Here is a 15,005-nt window from a genome sequence, read left to right as displayed (position 1 = left end):
TGGTTAATAATTAATTAGTAAGTGTGACTAATTGATGGCTTCCCTCCTCTGACCAGGCAGGCGTGCTCACCCAGATGGCCTTGCTTCATCGCTCAGGCCGGGCCGAGCCCAGCCTCTGGGGAGGCTCAGGCTGGACGTGGGGGATAGGGGGTCAGGGGAGCTGCCTGCCCTCTGTCCGACTCCAGCTCCAGGAGGAAGGAGCATCTGGGAAGGACGGGCCAGGCAGAGGTAGCTCACCCTGCGTGCCCTGGTCTCGGTTCCTCTCCGCAGCATCTCTGCAGAGGGCCCACATGATCCTGCTGTGCATTCTCTAGGCCTCCATAGAGGACCGGAACTCCGACCTGCAGGCACAAATTGTTTTAGGGCTAGGCTTAGCTGATGCCCAAGGTACTCTGCCAGCCATGCTCTGATGTGGGTCTGCACGGCTGTGCACGGGCAGCGGTGTGCTCCCCGGTCTGCCAGGCAGGGTCCCTCCCCACACCTGCCCTGCTTGGGCGCAGCCTCCGAGGCCACCTTCTCCCCGCAGCTGACCAGCCCACCTCCCCCGCGCGGCAGCGTGCCCCGAGGAGAGGCAGGATAAGCTCCAGACAGAAACTCGGAAGGACTTTTGGACTGTTGCTCAACGGCTGACTCAGTGAGGAGGTGGCTGGCTCTCCTTCCAGGCCGCCTGCCGGGGCCCCGCCCGGCCTCCCCACCCCCTCTCCAGCCAGCAGCCGAGGGCTCTGCGGGGACAGTGGCGGGGACAGGGGCCGCCCGCAGGGGTGGCGTGGTCGCTGGTGCCGGCGGACGCTCACCTGGGAGCACTCCTGAGCTGCACGTGCGCTCCCAGGCCAGGGAGGCAGGGTGGCTACCACCTTCCTGTGCCTGCGCTTCGGTAGCTTCTGCTCTTGTCACCCTCTGCTCACACACACACACAGATACATATACACACACACTCACATACCCAGACACAGACATACACACACACAGATACACACACACCCACAGACACACACACACACACATATACACACACACTCACATACCCAGACACATAGACACACACAGACATCCACATACCCACACACACATACTCACATACAGAACATATACATACACAGACATACACACACACAGATACACATACACACACAGACACACACACATATACACACACACTCACATACCCAGACACATAGACACACACAGACATCCACATACTCACACACAGAACATATACATACACAGACATACACACACACAGATACACATACACCCACAGACACACACATGCGCGCACTATGCCTCTCCTGGCTGGGGGCATGATGCCCTGGTCTCCTCCCCTCCTAGGGGTCTCCCAGGCGTCGTGGGTAGCCTGGAGCTGGCGGGAGGCTTTGGGCACCTGCCGTCGGATGGACTGCCTGGTGCAGACAGAGCAGGGGGCCTGGGCTGTGGGCGCACACACAGGCCTGGCCGCATGCCAGCACCCTCCCCACGGGGCAGTGGGCATGGGGCGCCTCCTGGCACAGACACTCCCCTCCCAGATTTGCCCTCCCCGTTTCATCCTCTCCCTTTGCTCTCCTACGGTTTTCCTCCCTGGTGTCGTGGTCCCTGGGGTCAGCCCTGCTGTTGCCCCCCGGGCTTCGAGGCTTCTCTGGGGGGCAGCGGTGGCTGTCTAGGCTGGGCTGAGAGTCCACCCAGGGCTGGGTGACCCAGCACCGAGGCTGCCCCACCCCCAGCCTCCCTCCCCCAGAGGCCAGATCGCCACTCCGCAGCCCCACCCTCATGCATCGGACTAATCCGCTCTGTCTGGAAGCTTGGAGCTTTACCTCTGTCATTTTTTGTTGTTCTTTTAAAAGCTGGGGAAACTCCAGGCCACCTCCGTGTCCTGGCCTGGGCTGGGAAGGGTGTCGGCCCCTCCTCCTCCTCGCCCCCTCCTCCCAGAAGCCCACCATGGACAGCAAGGACGAGGTCAGCGACACAGACAGCGGCATCATCCTGCAGTCAGGCGAGTGGTTCAGGCCCCCCAGTCCCCGAGTCCCTGAGCCCCCGACTCCTCCATTCCCTGAATCCATGAGTCCCGGGCTCTGGGCCCCGAGGGTTGCAGGGCAGACACCGGGAGGGCTGGAGGGCTTTCCTTGCTGGGGGTCTGGCCAGGAGCGTGGGTCCTGTCTGGGCAAGTATCTACAGCGCTCTCCCTTGGCTCCACCATCCCTCAGAAGCTGGAAAATCTTATCTGGTTGGGGTGAGGGGCTGAGGCTCTGGTCCTTGCAAGCTGGTGGGCCCAGTGGGGACTGGTTTGGACGGAGGACCAGAGAGAAGAGGTGTGGGTGGTATGTGAGTGCGTGTGAGAGAGAGAGGAGAAGAAGCAGAGAAAGCAGTCAGTGGCCGTGGGTGGAGGGTGGGATGGGAAGGGGTGAACCCTGACCGCGGCCGCCCGCACAAGGCTGGTGGGGCGGCCCGTCCTCCGAGCGGTCCTGGGCCGTCGGGCGGCGGGAGACGAGCCGGTTTGCGGCTGTAACACGGCACCGTGGTAGCCGGCCCACAGTCTGGACAGGTGTGAGACTGTGAGCCCGCCTGTGCATCACCAGCCGGGCTGGGGCTGGCGAGGAGGCAGCCGGGACCGGCCGTCCTGAGCACACGGCCCTGTCCCCAGCAGGCCCCGACAGCCCGGTGTCCCCCGCGAAGGAGCTGACCCACGCCATGCGGAAGCAGCAGCGGGCCCTGGAGGAGCGGCTGGAAGCTTGCCTGGAGGAGCTGAGGAGGCTCTGCCTGCGGGAGGCGGTGAGGGCTGCGCGGTGGGGCTGAGAGCCAGGGGGCGGATGCCACCCGCACACCCACCCCCCACCCCCCACCACCCCCCCGCCCTACCGCAGCTCTCCCTGGGGGGGCCATGCGGACGGAGGCGCCCGGGGGAGGCCCAGCCCCGGGGAGCAGGAGGGACAGCCCTGGACGCGGGGTGGGCGGAGGTAGCGGGGGCCGCTGGGGCCGGGCGGACACGGGCCCCGCAGGCCTGCTAGACAGTGCTCCGCCCAGGGCCGGGCCTGTGAGAGCCGCCCGGCAAGACCTCGTTCCCCCCTGCAGGAGCTGACGGGCATCCTGCCTGCGGAGTTCCCCCTCAAACCCGGGGAGAAGGCCCCCAAGGTCCGCCGCAGGATTGGAGCCGCTTATAAGCTGGACGAGTGGGCCCTGCACAGGGAGGTGAGTCTGCCGGGCGCCGTCCTGGGTCCCCGAGGCGGACGGCTCTGTCCCCAGGCCACCGCTCCACCGCTTGGGGCGCTTGGCTCCAGGTGGACGAGGGGCCCCGCCCATGCGTCACCCACAGGGGCCTCGGGGAAGCCCTGCCTGGGCAGAAACTGGAAAGGGCGGGGCCTAAAGGGAGGACGCTGGGCCAGTCCCCTCAAGGGCCGAAGGGCAGCCGCCTGGACGGGTGGGTTGCTCAGCTCTCGGCCTGTCTTCCTCTTTCTCAGCTTGGGTGGAGGGCCGTGGGGGTGGATCGGGCCCTCGGCCCCGCCCGGTGCTGTGAGGGGTTGCAGAGCCCCTGGGCTCGTCTGCCCTTCGGTTGGATGGGAACGTGTCCACCCCGGCCCCCGCCCCCGCGGGGCTCAGCCCGAGGCTGCCAGTTGGGTCCCAGGGCGGGTGTTGGGGGCTGCCCGGGGTCGCTGATCGCGTCCTCCCTCAGGACCCACTGAGCGGCCTGGAGCGCCAGCTGGCCCTGCAGCTGCAGATCGCGGAGGCAGCGCGGCGCCTGTGCCGCGAGGGGAACCTGGGCCGCCAGGTGCGCCGGCAGCGCCAGCACGCGGTGCGCCTGGAGGAGGAGAAGCTGCGGCGGCTGCAGCGCTGTCTAGGGGAGCGGCAGGGGCGCCCCCCACCCGGCCCGGCGCCTGGCCCAGGTGAGCCCCGGTCCCCGGGGGGACCGCCCTCCCGGGGCCGCCCCGCCCCTCCGCCGCCCCCATGGACCTCAGCCGGCCCCACCCCCTTCCCCAGGACCACTCCCGTCCCGAGACCCCTCCCCACTTAGAAAACAGCACGCTCCTCCCTTCTGCTTCCTGCTTGAAATACACCGCCTGGACAGGGGCCTCGCAGGCTGTCCGCTTATCTCCAGGGCTTGTTCAGCCCTGCTGCCCCCAGCCCACAGGGTGGGTGGCGTGAGGCTCTGCTGTCCTCTGTGGGCGCTCCTGAGGTCCCGTTCTGAGCGTGTCTGCCCAGGGGACCGCTTCAGGGCCCGCGGCTCTGCTGGAAGTCCAGCCCCACCTGCGCACCCGCCATCCCCAAAGCCCTGCAGAATCCAGACCCGCTGGGTCGAGAGCGGCCCCCTGCTCTCTAGTTACTGAGCCTCAGGCCGGTCCCTGGACGGCAACTGGTCCAGCCCAGCGCCTCTCCTGGCGGGAGGTTCTGGGCCCTCAGCGCGGCTCTCTCTTTCTCCTGACCCGAGCCGCGCTTGTCGGGTTGGTCCTTGGAGGCCTCCCTCCCGTTCCGTCCCCTGCGCCGCTCCCCCAGGCCTCTCCTGGGCCCCTGGCCTGCTGAGAGCCGGTGGCTATGCATGGAACTGGACTCCAGGCCTCACCGGGCTCCCCAGCCCCCACCCCCGCCCCTCAGGGTGGGCTTCCTGCCGGGGCGCCCACGGAGGCCAAAGTCTTGGTCCCTGTGTGGGCCCTGCGGTGGTGCGGCAGGCAGACAGTCGTCTCCACACCGTCTCAGGAGTCCCTGCCACCGCACATCGCCTCTAATTCAGAGGGGAAAGGGTGGGCCAGACAGCTCGCTGGTCCCCCGCAGCCAGGAGTAGGGGGTGAGCGAGGAGGGGGGCCTCCACGAGCCGGCTGACCCGTTAGAGCCAGGAGACAGGGAGCCGGCAGGGCTGGACAGTGAACCCTTGGCAGACCGGCGCTGAGGGGAGAGGCCCCCTGCCCCTTCCCTTCCCGACCGCACCCGGGACGTGGCCTCCCCTTGGAAGGCAGCAGCTGACCAGCACCTGAGCCCCGCGGGTCCACTGGGCTGGTGGGGAGTGGCCGCGTCCCGTCCATGTGTCTCGGCACCTCCTGTATCCCTTCCGAGCTTGCTCCATCCCGGGGGCCCTGACCACAGGCCTGCGGCGTGGGCAGGGGGCGGTGCGGGGTGTTGCTCCGCTGCCACCTTTGTGACAATGACGCTTCTTGTCGGGAGCGCAGAGCGGGCCAGGGCGCGCCTCGGGTTTTGGCCAGCCGGCCCCGGGAGACGGAGGCAGGCATGCAGTGCAGGGGAGACAGAGCCACAGGCAAGGGACCAGTGCAGCAGTGCGTTCACCCTCCTGATCAGAGAAACAGGCCTGCTCTCCGCACGCAGTCCTGTCCCGACAAGGCCGAGGTCCTGGGTTCCAGCGTCCTCTCTTGAGAGCCCAGGAGTGGGTGGTTGAGACAAGTAGTTCCTGCCCTGTGGCTTCTCTGCCCAGCAGGGCTCGCCCTGAAACAAGGAAGTAGAGAGGAGTTGATAATTAGTAGCTGAAAGGTGTTTTGAGTTAAAGAGAAAAAAAAAAGCAAACAGACTAACCAAAAAACTAACAGAAATCCACCCACCCTGTTGATTATTCAATTTGCAACTGTACCTGTGCCAGGTGAGAGGAACTGGCTGGCCTTCCACAGGTGGCGGGGAGCGGTCCCATGCGGGACTCATTGCCCACAGGGAGCCTGGGAGAAATGCCCCTGGTGCTGATCTAACGCAGCAGGTGCTCGGGACGCCTCTGGATGGACAGCGCCCACTTTTAGCAACACTAGTAGAATTTCTCGGATGACGGAAACGTTCCAGACCCATGTGGGGCTGTAGGGCGCTTGGGTGGCTGAGGGACTAAATTTTCACTTTATTTAAAATAGCCACGAGCAGCTGTTGGCTGTGGGTTGGATGGTGGTGCTTGGAGGGTGCTCAGTGGGGTGAGTGCCCTCCGCCTGGGGTGTCCTGCTGCCTCTGTGGGGCCCGGGGCTCAGTGTGGCCACGGCAGCGAGCAGCCCTCGTGAGCAGGGCCTCCAGGTCCCCACCCGTGTAATCCGGTGGCAGGCAGCACCCGTGTAATCCGGCGGCGGGCAGGGGCCTCTGGGTCCCCACCCGTGCACTGCTCCTCTCAGTCCACGGGGTTCTGATGACAAGGATTTGGGCTGATGGCGGGGGGATGGCTTTCTTCCCAGACCATGTAGTCAAACCCAAAACACACGACTGTCACCCCTGTGACAGGAGCAGTCCCGCAGTGTCCTCAGCTGACACTGGTGAAACAGAAGTGTCTCGATTCCTCGGGTTTCTGTAAAAGATCAGAGGCTGGGAAGCAGGATTCAGGAAGAGGATGTCTCCCCAGGTGAACCCGAAAGCACAGAATGGTGTCCGCTGAGCTGGTCCAGCGGCACGGTTTACAAACTGCTCTGTGTGAAGGTTCTCGTTCATTTTTTTTAAAGCATTTTTAAAAATAATGATATATTGATGACATAATGTCCACAACAGTTTTTTCTTTAAAAAAAATAGTTATTATTTATTTGGGCTTCCCTTGTGGTTCAGATGGTAAAGAATCCACCTGCAATGCCGGAGACCTGGGTTCCATCCCTGGGGGTCGGGAAGATCCCCTGGAGAAGGGAATGGCTACCCACTCCAGTATTCTTGCCTGGAGAATCCCATGGACAGAGGGGCCTGGTGGGCTACAGTCCATTTTTTAAATGGATATTAGTGGAATAATGTCCGTAACCGTTTTTCTTTTTTAAAAAAAACACTATATATTTGGCTGCCTTGGGTCTTCATTGCAGCACGTGGACTTCTCCCTAGTCACAGCCTGGAATCGTACTTTCCCAAACAGGGCTCAAACCTGCGTCCCTGCACTGGAAAGTGGATTCTTAACCACTGGACCACCAGTCCCTCTACTTCATTTAAACTGAGGAGCAAAGACTGACAAACTTCTCTAGTGGTCCAGAGGGTAGATCTTTTAGGCTCGTGGGCTGTACTGTCTTGGTCACCACTACTCAATTCTGCCCTCGTATCATGAAAGCAGCCAGACGTTATGTAAAGAAACTCATAGCTGAGTTTCAATGAAACTTTATAAAAATAGCCAATTACCTGAGTTTGTCCCACCGGCCTGCCATCAGCCAATCCTTGTTAGAATTTTCAGATGGCTGGAAACTAAATCCTGAAGTTTTCTGAGTTAGGACCTCTGCACGAGAAGCTAGCTAACAGCTAAGTGGTGGTAAGCCAGACTGGTCAGACTGTCTGGGTGTGAATCTGACTCAGCCACCTAATGCCAGACTGACCTGAGCTATTTTATCAGCTCATCCATGCCTCTGTGGCCTCAGCTGTTACATGGAGATGGAGATGTAACCTCACAGGGTACAAAGCACTAAGTAGAGCCCAAGAGAAATATTAGCCGTTGCGAATTTGCCCTCATCCTTGTTCTCGAACATGGTTGAAAATGCTTTGTGAGTTACGTCCGAGTCGTGTTAGGTACAAACCCAGTGTCTGAAGTTTCAGTTTGCTCAAACTGAAAGTGTTAGTCTCTCAGTCGTGTCTGACTCTTTGCGGTCCCATGCACTGTAGCCCACAAGGCTCCTCTGTCCATGGGATTCTGCAGGCAAGAATCCTGGAGTGGGTTGCCATACCCTTCTCCAGGGGATCTTCCTGACTCAGGGTTGAACCCAGGTTTCCTGTTTGGCAGGTGGGTTCTTACCATCGGAGCCACCAGGGAAGTTTGTTCAGGGGCAGCGGCAAATTCACGTCCTCTGGCTCCCGGGTCCCTGGGCTGTGCCCATAGAGGAGTGCTCCCCCTGTGAGTTCCGGAGGCTGCCCTGTCATCAGTGACGGACCTCCCCAGTTCAGCCAGCCAGACCGCCCTTGAATTGTCCCAGGACCCCGCAGTCCCAATTCCCACTCACACTGCTCTTCTGTGGGTCTCAGGTTTGGGGTCCTTGAGTTGCATTGTATTTGTGGTAGCAGAAGACTATAGCAAATTAGTGAAATCTCTACAGCAGAGTCTAGAATGACCCTCTCTGCCTTTGCCCTCCCCAGCCTGGAAAGCCTGCCAGCACGGGGCCTGGGGAAGTGGAGGCCCAGAGCGTTGACAGGATTCTTTGAGGCTGCACAGCCAGTGACAGGGCCTGCATTAAAAGCAGATTTCCCGTCTCCTCACACCAACCTTCTGACTTTTTTCTCCTTCCCAGTAATAAAGTCGCACCCAGCCTGGTGCTGAGCGCCGGCCGGTGCTTCCTGATAAGGAGTGCCCTCAGGAGGGGAGGGGCAGGCGGGTCGCCAGCAGCACAGGGGGTGTTCCTCACCCGCTCCTCTCCCCTTTGGCTTCCCCAGAGCTCAGCACCTCGGATGACAGCTCCCTGTCGGATGGGCTGCCCCGGGAGGAAGGTGAGAGGGGCTTCGGGACTCTTGTCAGCTGGGCTCCTGCGTGAGTTTATTGGAGAGTTCCCTTAGTGAGCTGGGGGGTGAGGGGCGCAGGGCGGGCCCAGAGTCTGCTCCATGGGGTCGCTGAATCCCACGTGCACCTGCTGGCCGCGAGGACAGCTGGCCCATCACCGGTGCAGGTGCTCAGTCACCCCGGCAGGAAGGTAAGTCCCGCAGAGCCTTGGGTGCCAGGCCCCTGCTGTGGCCTGAGACTCAACCTTGACTTCAATGCGCGCCATTCACAGCCTCAGCTGTCCGCCACAGCCGCTGCCCTTTGTGAAAACAGGGCAGAACCGAGGGAATAAGCACAAGTTCATATGCTGAGCACCCTGCCTACAAACCCTAACGATGGGGGGAGGGAGTCCAGGTGGACCAAGAGGATGGTACGGTCCTGCCCAGGGGAGGGCACAGGCCGGTCAAGAAGACACACACACGGGCACAGTGTGGCAATAAAAATAGGGAAACGGGAGGTCAGCTGTAGACATGACACCAGGAGCAAAGGATAGAAGGTGGAGTCCTGTGAGCCAGGAGAGTCAGTCTGGGGGGTGCTTCCTGGAGGAGGCAGGTGTAACGTGGAGCCGTGAGGGAGTGAGTCCCAAAGGAGAAGAAAGTGTTTTGGAGCATCTGGGCCCAGAGCCATGGCCTGGCACAATTGGACAAAGGAGAAGAAAGTGTTTTGGAGCATCTGGGCCCAGAGCCATGGCCTGGCATAGCCGGACAAACAGCCACGGGAGGGGGAGCAGGGAGCAGGCTGTGGAGGTTCTAGTCGGGCCGGTTCCCCCGCCGCTCCTCTCACTGGTTTCTTTTACCTGCAGAGACACCTCAAGTGCCAAAACCGCCCCTGGAGGCCCCAGATCCACCCGCCAGGCCTCTCCCGCCCCAGAGCCTCGAGGGGCTGCAGCCAGCAGGCCCCGAGATGGGGGGCCTGGAGCGGGCCCCCATCCAGAACAGCCCCTGGAAGGAGACGAGTCTGGACCACCCCTATGAGAAGCCCAGGAAGTCTTCCGAGGCTGGAAGCGAGTCCAGGTCAGGCGAGAGGAAGGGAAGGCTGGAGGCGGGTGGGAACTAGGGGAGGGGGCCTGGCTGGGCACTGGTGTGGGGGGCTTCCCCCCGTGTGATGCTGCAGGCTGGACCCCTGGGTGGAGGCATTCCCGCTGCTGACCCATCTCCAATCCCTCCATCTCCAGCAGCCCGGCCAGCACCCCGCAGGACGGGCCGAGCACCTCCAGCCTGTGGCTGCTGGAGCCTGCCTCCTACTGTGTGGTCCCCATCCGCAGTGTTCCTGGGCAGCGGCAGGGCCGTACCAGTGCCCCGGCCACCCCTGACATGCAGGGCAGGAGGGGCCATTCGCAGCCCCTGAGGTAAGAGCCAGGCCCCCCAGACATCCAGGGAGAATCTAGAGGGTTGCGGCTCCCAGGGCTGTGGGACACCTGTGGGCGACACGGGGCTTGTGCAGTGGCTTCTCCTGGAGACTCTCTCAAGCACCTCTCAGCAGAGGCTGCGCCCCAGCAGGCAAAGCTAAGGGCGAGTCACTTATGAAGCAACTTGTTTTCTTCCAGAGGCTCCGGTGTTCTCTCTTTGCATGACCTTTCTCCCCATCCAGAAGACTGTCTTGTTGGGGGAGGACAGTGTCTTGGTAGGGACGCTTGCGGTGGGCTGTGATTGTTTTGGTATTGTCCCTGGCGACGGACGGTTCACGTTTTCAGTTGATGTCCATTGATTCTCACTACTTGGGTAGTTATGTCCTGTGACGTCAGCACAAACCACTGCTCCCTGGGACACACAGGGTCACAGCTGCTGGCCTGTCAACAGATCGACACGTAAACTTGTTTTATGGAGTTTCTGTTGAAAGACACCTTATCTAATATTTACCACTGACTCACTGAACTCTCAGGGCCAGCAGCCCGATAATGCACACCCACACAGAGCTCATCTAACCCGTGTTTTCTCCGTAAATCACGCCCCAGCTTCCTTGTGCTCCGGACACCAGGCAGCCCTGCAGCACCAGCTTCAGGGCCGTCTTAATCAGTGAAATCACCTACAGAGGCATAAAAACACAAAAGCATGACCCTAAGTAGACTGTGGAAAGGGCCTCTGTGTGCAGGGTGAGAGCTGAGGTCTCAGCCTGGAGAGCCTGTTGGGCAGCTCAGAATCTTCACCACCCTGTGTGTGTCCACATGTGACCAGAGAGTCTGGGAGTGTTGATTTGGAAGTTGCAAATCCATTTGAGCAGCAGGTGAATCCACAGATACAGAACCCATGAACGATGAGCACCCACTGCGCCCTCCTTTCTGAGTCCTCTGCCCTCTGGGGCTGGTTTCAGTGACCACCGCTTGATCAGTGAGCCAGGGATGACGGGCAGTGTTGGCCACGCCCTCACAGGGGTCCAGGGCAGCCTCAGGACCTGGCTGGGTTCTCATGTCAGGCTAGCTGCCCGTGGGCAGCACTGAAGTCCAGCAGTGCGTCTACCAGTGTAACTACCGGGCCTTTAACGCACAGCCTGTGTGCAGATCAGCGAAAGGCACCCCCTCTGGATGGGCAGGCCTGCCCGCTCCTGAGAGGCTGGCAGGCGGAGAGTGGATTCCTGACCGGCTGGCTCTCCTGGGCTAGTGTCCCGGAGAGGGCGGCTGTCCCAGCTGTCTGGGGCCACCATATAGAGCCCCTCGCCGGGACAGAAGCCACTGTCTCCCAGTCTGGAGGCTGAAGTCCAGGCCCCAGGTGTCCCGCAGTGGTTTCTCCCTTGGCCTCAGCCCTGGGCTCTCCGCCCTTGACGAGCTTGTCCCTCGGTGCCACGGGCCAGTTTCAGGCCTTCATCTCGGATGTTTGCCAGTGTCCGCCCGGACAGATCGTGTGGACGAAATGCCACCGCACCGCTTGCCCCTGATGGCAGAGACCAGGGGGCAGCTGTGGCCTACCTCACCCCCAACCCGGGCTGGCCCTGCAATGTAGCAGGAGCGGGTGGGGTGCAGGAGGGGCGTGCAGGACGCTAGGTGGGCCGGGCGATGCCTCGGTCCCTAGATCCCCGGAGGCACGGCTGGCTCAGTGCCCCCCTTTCTCCCCGCAGGAGCGACCCCTTCCGCGCGGGCCCCGACGGCCGGGGTCGCAGCGCCCTCCCTCGGCGCCGCCCCACTTACTACACGGTGACGGCGCCGGAGCCCTGCTGCTCCCGACCCGCGCCCGCGTCGGGCGCCGCCTGCCGCTCATGCTCCGAGGACAGCGGCTCCGAAGCGTCCAGCCTGTCGCACCCCACGCCGCCCGGCAGCAGCAGCCCCGACATCTCCTTCCTGCGGCCCCTCTCCCCGCCCGCGCCGTCCCGCCCGCCCCGCGGCCCCGCCGCGCCCCGGTCCCGGCAGCTCCCCGCCTGCCTGCGGGCCACGCGCTACGTGGTGCTGGCCGAGGGCCACCCGCCGCCTGCCCAGTGGGCCGAGTGGGGCCCGGGCCGCGGCGAGGATGCGGCCCCTGCGCTCTGGCAGCGCCCGCCGCCTGCCCACGGCCGAGTGGCCCGGACGCCCTCGCTGCGCGACCACCCCGCGGGCCGCGGGCTCAGCAAGGCTGCCGTGTCCGAGGAGCTCAAGTCGTGGCACGAGCGGGCCCGGCTCCGGAGCGCGCGCCCCCACTCGCTGGACCGCCAGGGGGCGTTCCGCGTGCGCAGCCTGCCGCCCGGCGCCGACAGCTTTGTGCGGGCGCCCGCCCTGCGCGGACAGGTACGCGCCCAGGTACGCGCGCCGTCCCGGCTCTCCGCGTCCTGGGTCCCTGCTGGCGCAGCGCAAAGCCCAGAGCCGGCAGTCCGGGGGCCTGGCAGCCCTCGGCTGGGAAGAACAGCCCCCCGACGTTTCTTTGCGGCTCTGGGAAGCCCTTGGGAAGACTCCTATGGGGGCCTCCAAAATTTGCCTGCTCAAGAGCGCGTGCCCACGTCCGCCGGTGGAGGTTACCCTCCCGGACACCTAAACATCTCCCCCTAATGGCTCCACCGAGGATCTACCAGACAGGCCTCTGTTCGTAATCTGAAATCCAATCCCATCACCCTCAGATTTCCTGACTTGAGGTCCCAGGACAAAGAGTATGGAAAGGGTTTGCAGGAGGCGAACCTGTGGCCACCGGTCAGCTCCTCCCCACCCCGACTCCCCTTCCATTACCCAGCTGAGAAGCAAGCTGACCTGCAGTTAAGTGCCCAGGCCCTGGTACAGGTCAGCCTCGCCCCTTAGCAGTCGGGTTGGGGCTGGTTAGTCAACACTCCCATCATGTCACCCCTTCCGTGAGGCAGGAGCAGTAAAGGACCCGTCCACTAGGGGCAGTGCTGTGTGTGAAATGACCAGAGCCCTGTGTGGTAAGCCCGGGATGAGAGGTCTTACTGTCACCCGGGACCAGGGACCGGGTTGGTGGGCAGCTTGTAGGTGGAGCACCCCAACATGAGATAGGGTGGCCGCCCTGGTTTCTGTGCCCAATTTCTTCCTACAGAACAAGGGCACCAGGCCGGAGCCTGCCTTTGCTCTTGCCCCCTGGTACAGAGGGCTCTGCAAGGGCCATGCTCCTGAAGTCCCAACAGGCCGCTTCCTGAGACCCGAGGTTCTGGCAGGCCCTGCCGCTCCTCCCTCCCCGCCCCCAGTTCTCTGGGCCACAGCTGGCCTCCGGGGCCTGGCAGCATTCTGGCTCCGGTCCCAGCCGCACCCTCCAGCTGAAGTGCCTTCCCCTTCCCGCGAGCTGGGACCTGTCCTTGGCTCAGGCCCAGCCCAGCCCGATGTGCCAGATGGGAGGGTGATGAGAACTGAGCCCAGGAGAGGCGGGCAGAACAAAGGTCAAGGTGCCCATCACACCCCGAAAAGAACTGGGGCAGAAATGCATAGGGCCATCTCTGGGCCCAGACAGCCTCTGGGGAGGCAGGGGCTGGGTGGCTGGGCCGGTGCTGCCGTCGGTCAGCAGCCTTCAGGGACAAGGGTGGGGTGGCTGGGCGTGCTGTCCCGACACCTCTACCTGGTTAGCTCACACCCCTCTCCTTTCCTCCTGGCCTGGCAGGTGCCCACGGTGTGCGTGCTCCGGAGATCGCCTGAGGGGGCCCCCGTGCAAGTTTTTGTACCTGAGAATGGCGAGATCATGAGCCAGGTGTAACCCCGGGCTGCAGACGCCCCGGCCGGCTGGTGGAAGGAACTGGTTCCCAGCGGGGCTGGGGCTGCGGCCGCCCCCTCTCGACGCCTTCTTCAGCTCCCTTCCCCCATCGCAGGTCGATGACCTGGAGCTGAGACTTTTTTTTTATCAGTTTTTGTTCAAAAGCCCTGGCCTAAGGATTTATGTTTGTGGTTTGTCCGCACGATCCCTGTGATACGAGGATGCTTTATTTCCCAGAGACTGGCCTACTGGATGCGAGGCCTTGCCTCTGACTGGTGGCATCTCTCCATGTGCCAGATGGGTGGCAGGGGATGCCTGGAGCAGAGAGGGCCACGGCAAGTTCCCCCAGCACTCTGGAGAATGACCCCGGGGCCTCCTCCCCCACTACTGCTGGGGGTGGTCTCCCTGTCCCTGTTCCCAGCGCCCTGGCGTAATGGTGCCGGGCTGGGCGCGTCCTCGTAATGGTGCCAGGCTGGGTGTGTCCTGCCCTCCCTATTGTGCTCTGTGATGCACGCACCAAGGGCTGGGTTAAAGGTCAGTGTGTCCTGGTGGAGTCTTGTCTTCCTGGGCCCTGCTCTTTTCCTGACCCTGCGGGGCCCTGGTCACTGTACACCTGTGTCCTGCAGCCCCCAGCACCGAACCAGGCCCAGGAGCCTCGGGTCCGAGGAGGCCTCTCTGGTTTGGAGCGTCAGGAGGCCCAGGTAGGGGCTGACCACCTCCTCTGGGCCCCATGAGGAGTGGCAGGCCCCCACCTGCTGACGTCTTTTTGTCGTTGTCCTAAGAACCAACATTGCACACGTGCTTTTAGAAAAATGCCCCTTGTGGCGTTACCCCGGGGGCGGGAGTGTCCCTGCTTCTCCCCACCCGTGTACCTCTGTCCTGAGACCAGATGTCCTTGAAGGAGGGCAAGTCCTTGCTTTACAGACATGGGACACTCGCCCTGCAGGTATTACTGAATTGTCCTAACACTGAGACTTGAGGGCTGGCCGTGCCAAGCTGATCTGTGGTCCCGGGCTCTTGTCCTAGTAGGGCTTCTTCTGCCTGGTCAGACCCCCAAATGGGGCACCCTGCTCGCAGGAGAGACACTGAGTCAAGGCTGGGAGGGGCGGGGCACACTAGGCTGACTTTGCCCACGCTGCGTCCTCCGTCTGCAGGGTGGAAGCTGGGGAGACTGCTTGAGGACCTGGGAACATCCTGACCCGGATGAGACCCACTTCTCCCACTGCCTGGGCCACCTGGCAGAGGGGTCAGGAGGAGTTAGGGGGCCTGCGGGGAAGCCCGCATCCCTGCCCTTCCTGGCCTGCAGCTTCCCAGTCTGGGGCCACCTGGGCACAGCCACCCATCTCCCGGTCCTCGTGGAGCACAGCGCTCCTTGGGTTAGCACCCCACATACGTGTGCACCCCACATGTTAACTTATTGCTCCCATGTGACGCCCGGTGCACCTGAGAAGCGGCTGTGTTCTCGGCTGTGTGGCTGGAGATGTGGGGTTTCCGTGCCAAATACTCCAATAAACTGTGCTTTGTGAGGCCGA

The 15,005-nt window shown here is 62.7% G+C and overlaps 1 protein-coding gene across 4 annotated transcripts in view; it reads left to right on the top strand.

The window, feature by feature from the left end:
* Positions 1-15,005, top strand: part of INAVA (innate immunity activator) — a 19,174-nt gene extending 4,169 nt beyond the window's left edge. For 2 of the 4 annotated variants that reach the window (XM_044942624.2, XM_025285295.3), the window contains exons 2-10: positions 1,839-1,987; positions 2,639-2,763; positions 3,064-3,180; positions 3,662-3,872; positions 8,281-8,334; positions 9,186-9,396; positions 9,558-9,731; positions 11,435-12,086; positions 13,384-15,005. In XM_044942624.2, the coding sequence (XP_044798559.2) occupies positions 1,839-1,987; positions 2,639-2,763; positions 3,064-3,180; positions 3,662-3,872; positions 8,281-8,334; positions 9,186-9,396; positions 9,558-9,731; positions 11,435-12,086; positions 13,384-13,476 (1,786 nt within the window). In that variant the 3' untranslated portion in view covers positions 13,477-15,005. The remainder of the gene's footprint in view (positions 1-1,838; positions 1,988-2,638; positions 2,764-3,063; positions 3,181-3,661; positions 3,873-8,280; positions 8,335-9,185; positions 9,397-9,557; positions 9,732-11,434; positions 12,087-13,383) is intronic. The other 2 variants (XM_044942625.2, XM_044942626.2) reach the window with 2 other exon arrangements.

The sequence above is a fragment of the Bubalus bubalis genome, chromosome 5 (assembly GCF_019923935.1).
Source record: "Bubalus bubalis isolate 160015118507 breed Murrah chromosome 5, NDDB_SH_1, whole genome shotgun sequence".
Classification (NCBI taxonomy): Eukaryota; Metazoa; Chordata; class Mammalia; order Artiodactyla; family Bovidae; genus Bubalus; species Bubalus bubalis.
Note: the sequence above shows the minus strand (reverse complement) of the source record. Positions and strands in the feature narration are given on the sequence as shown.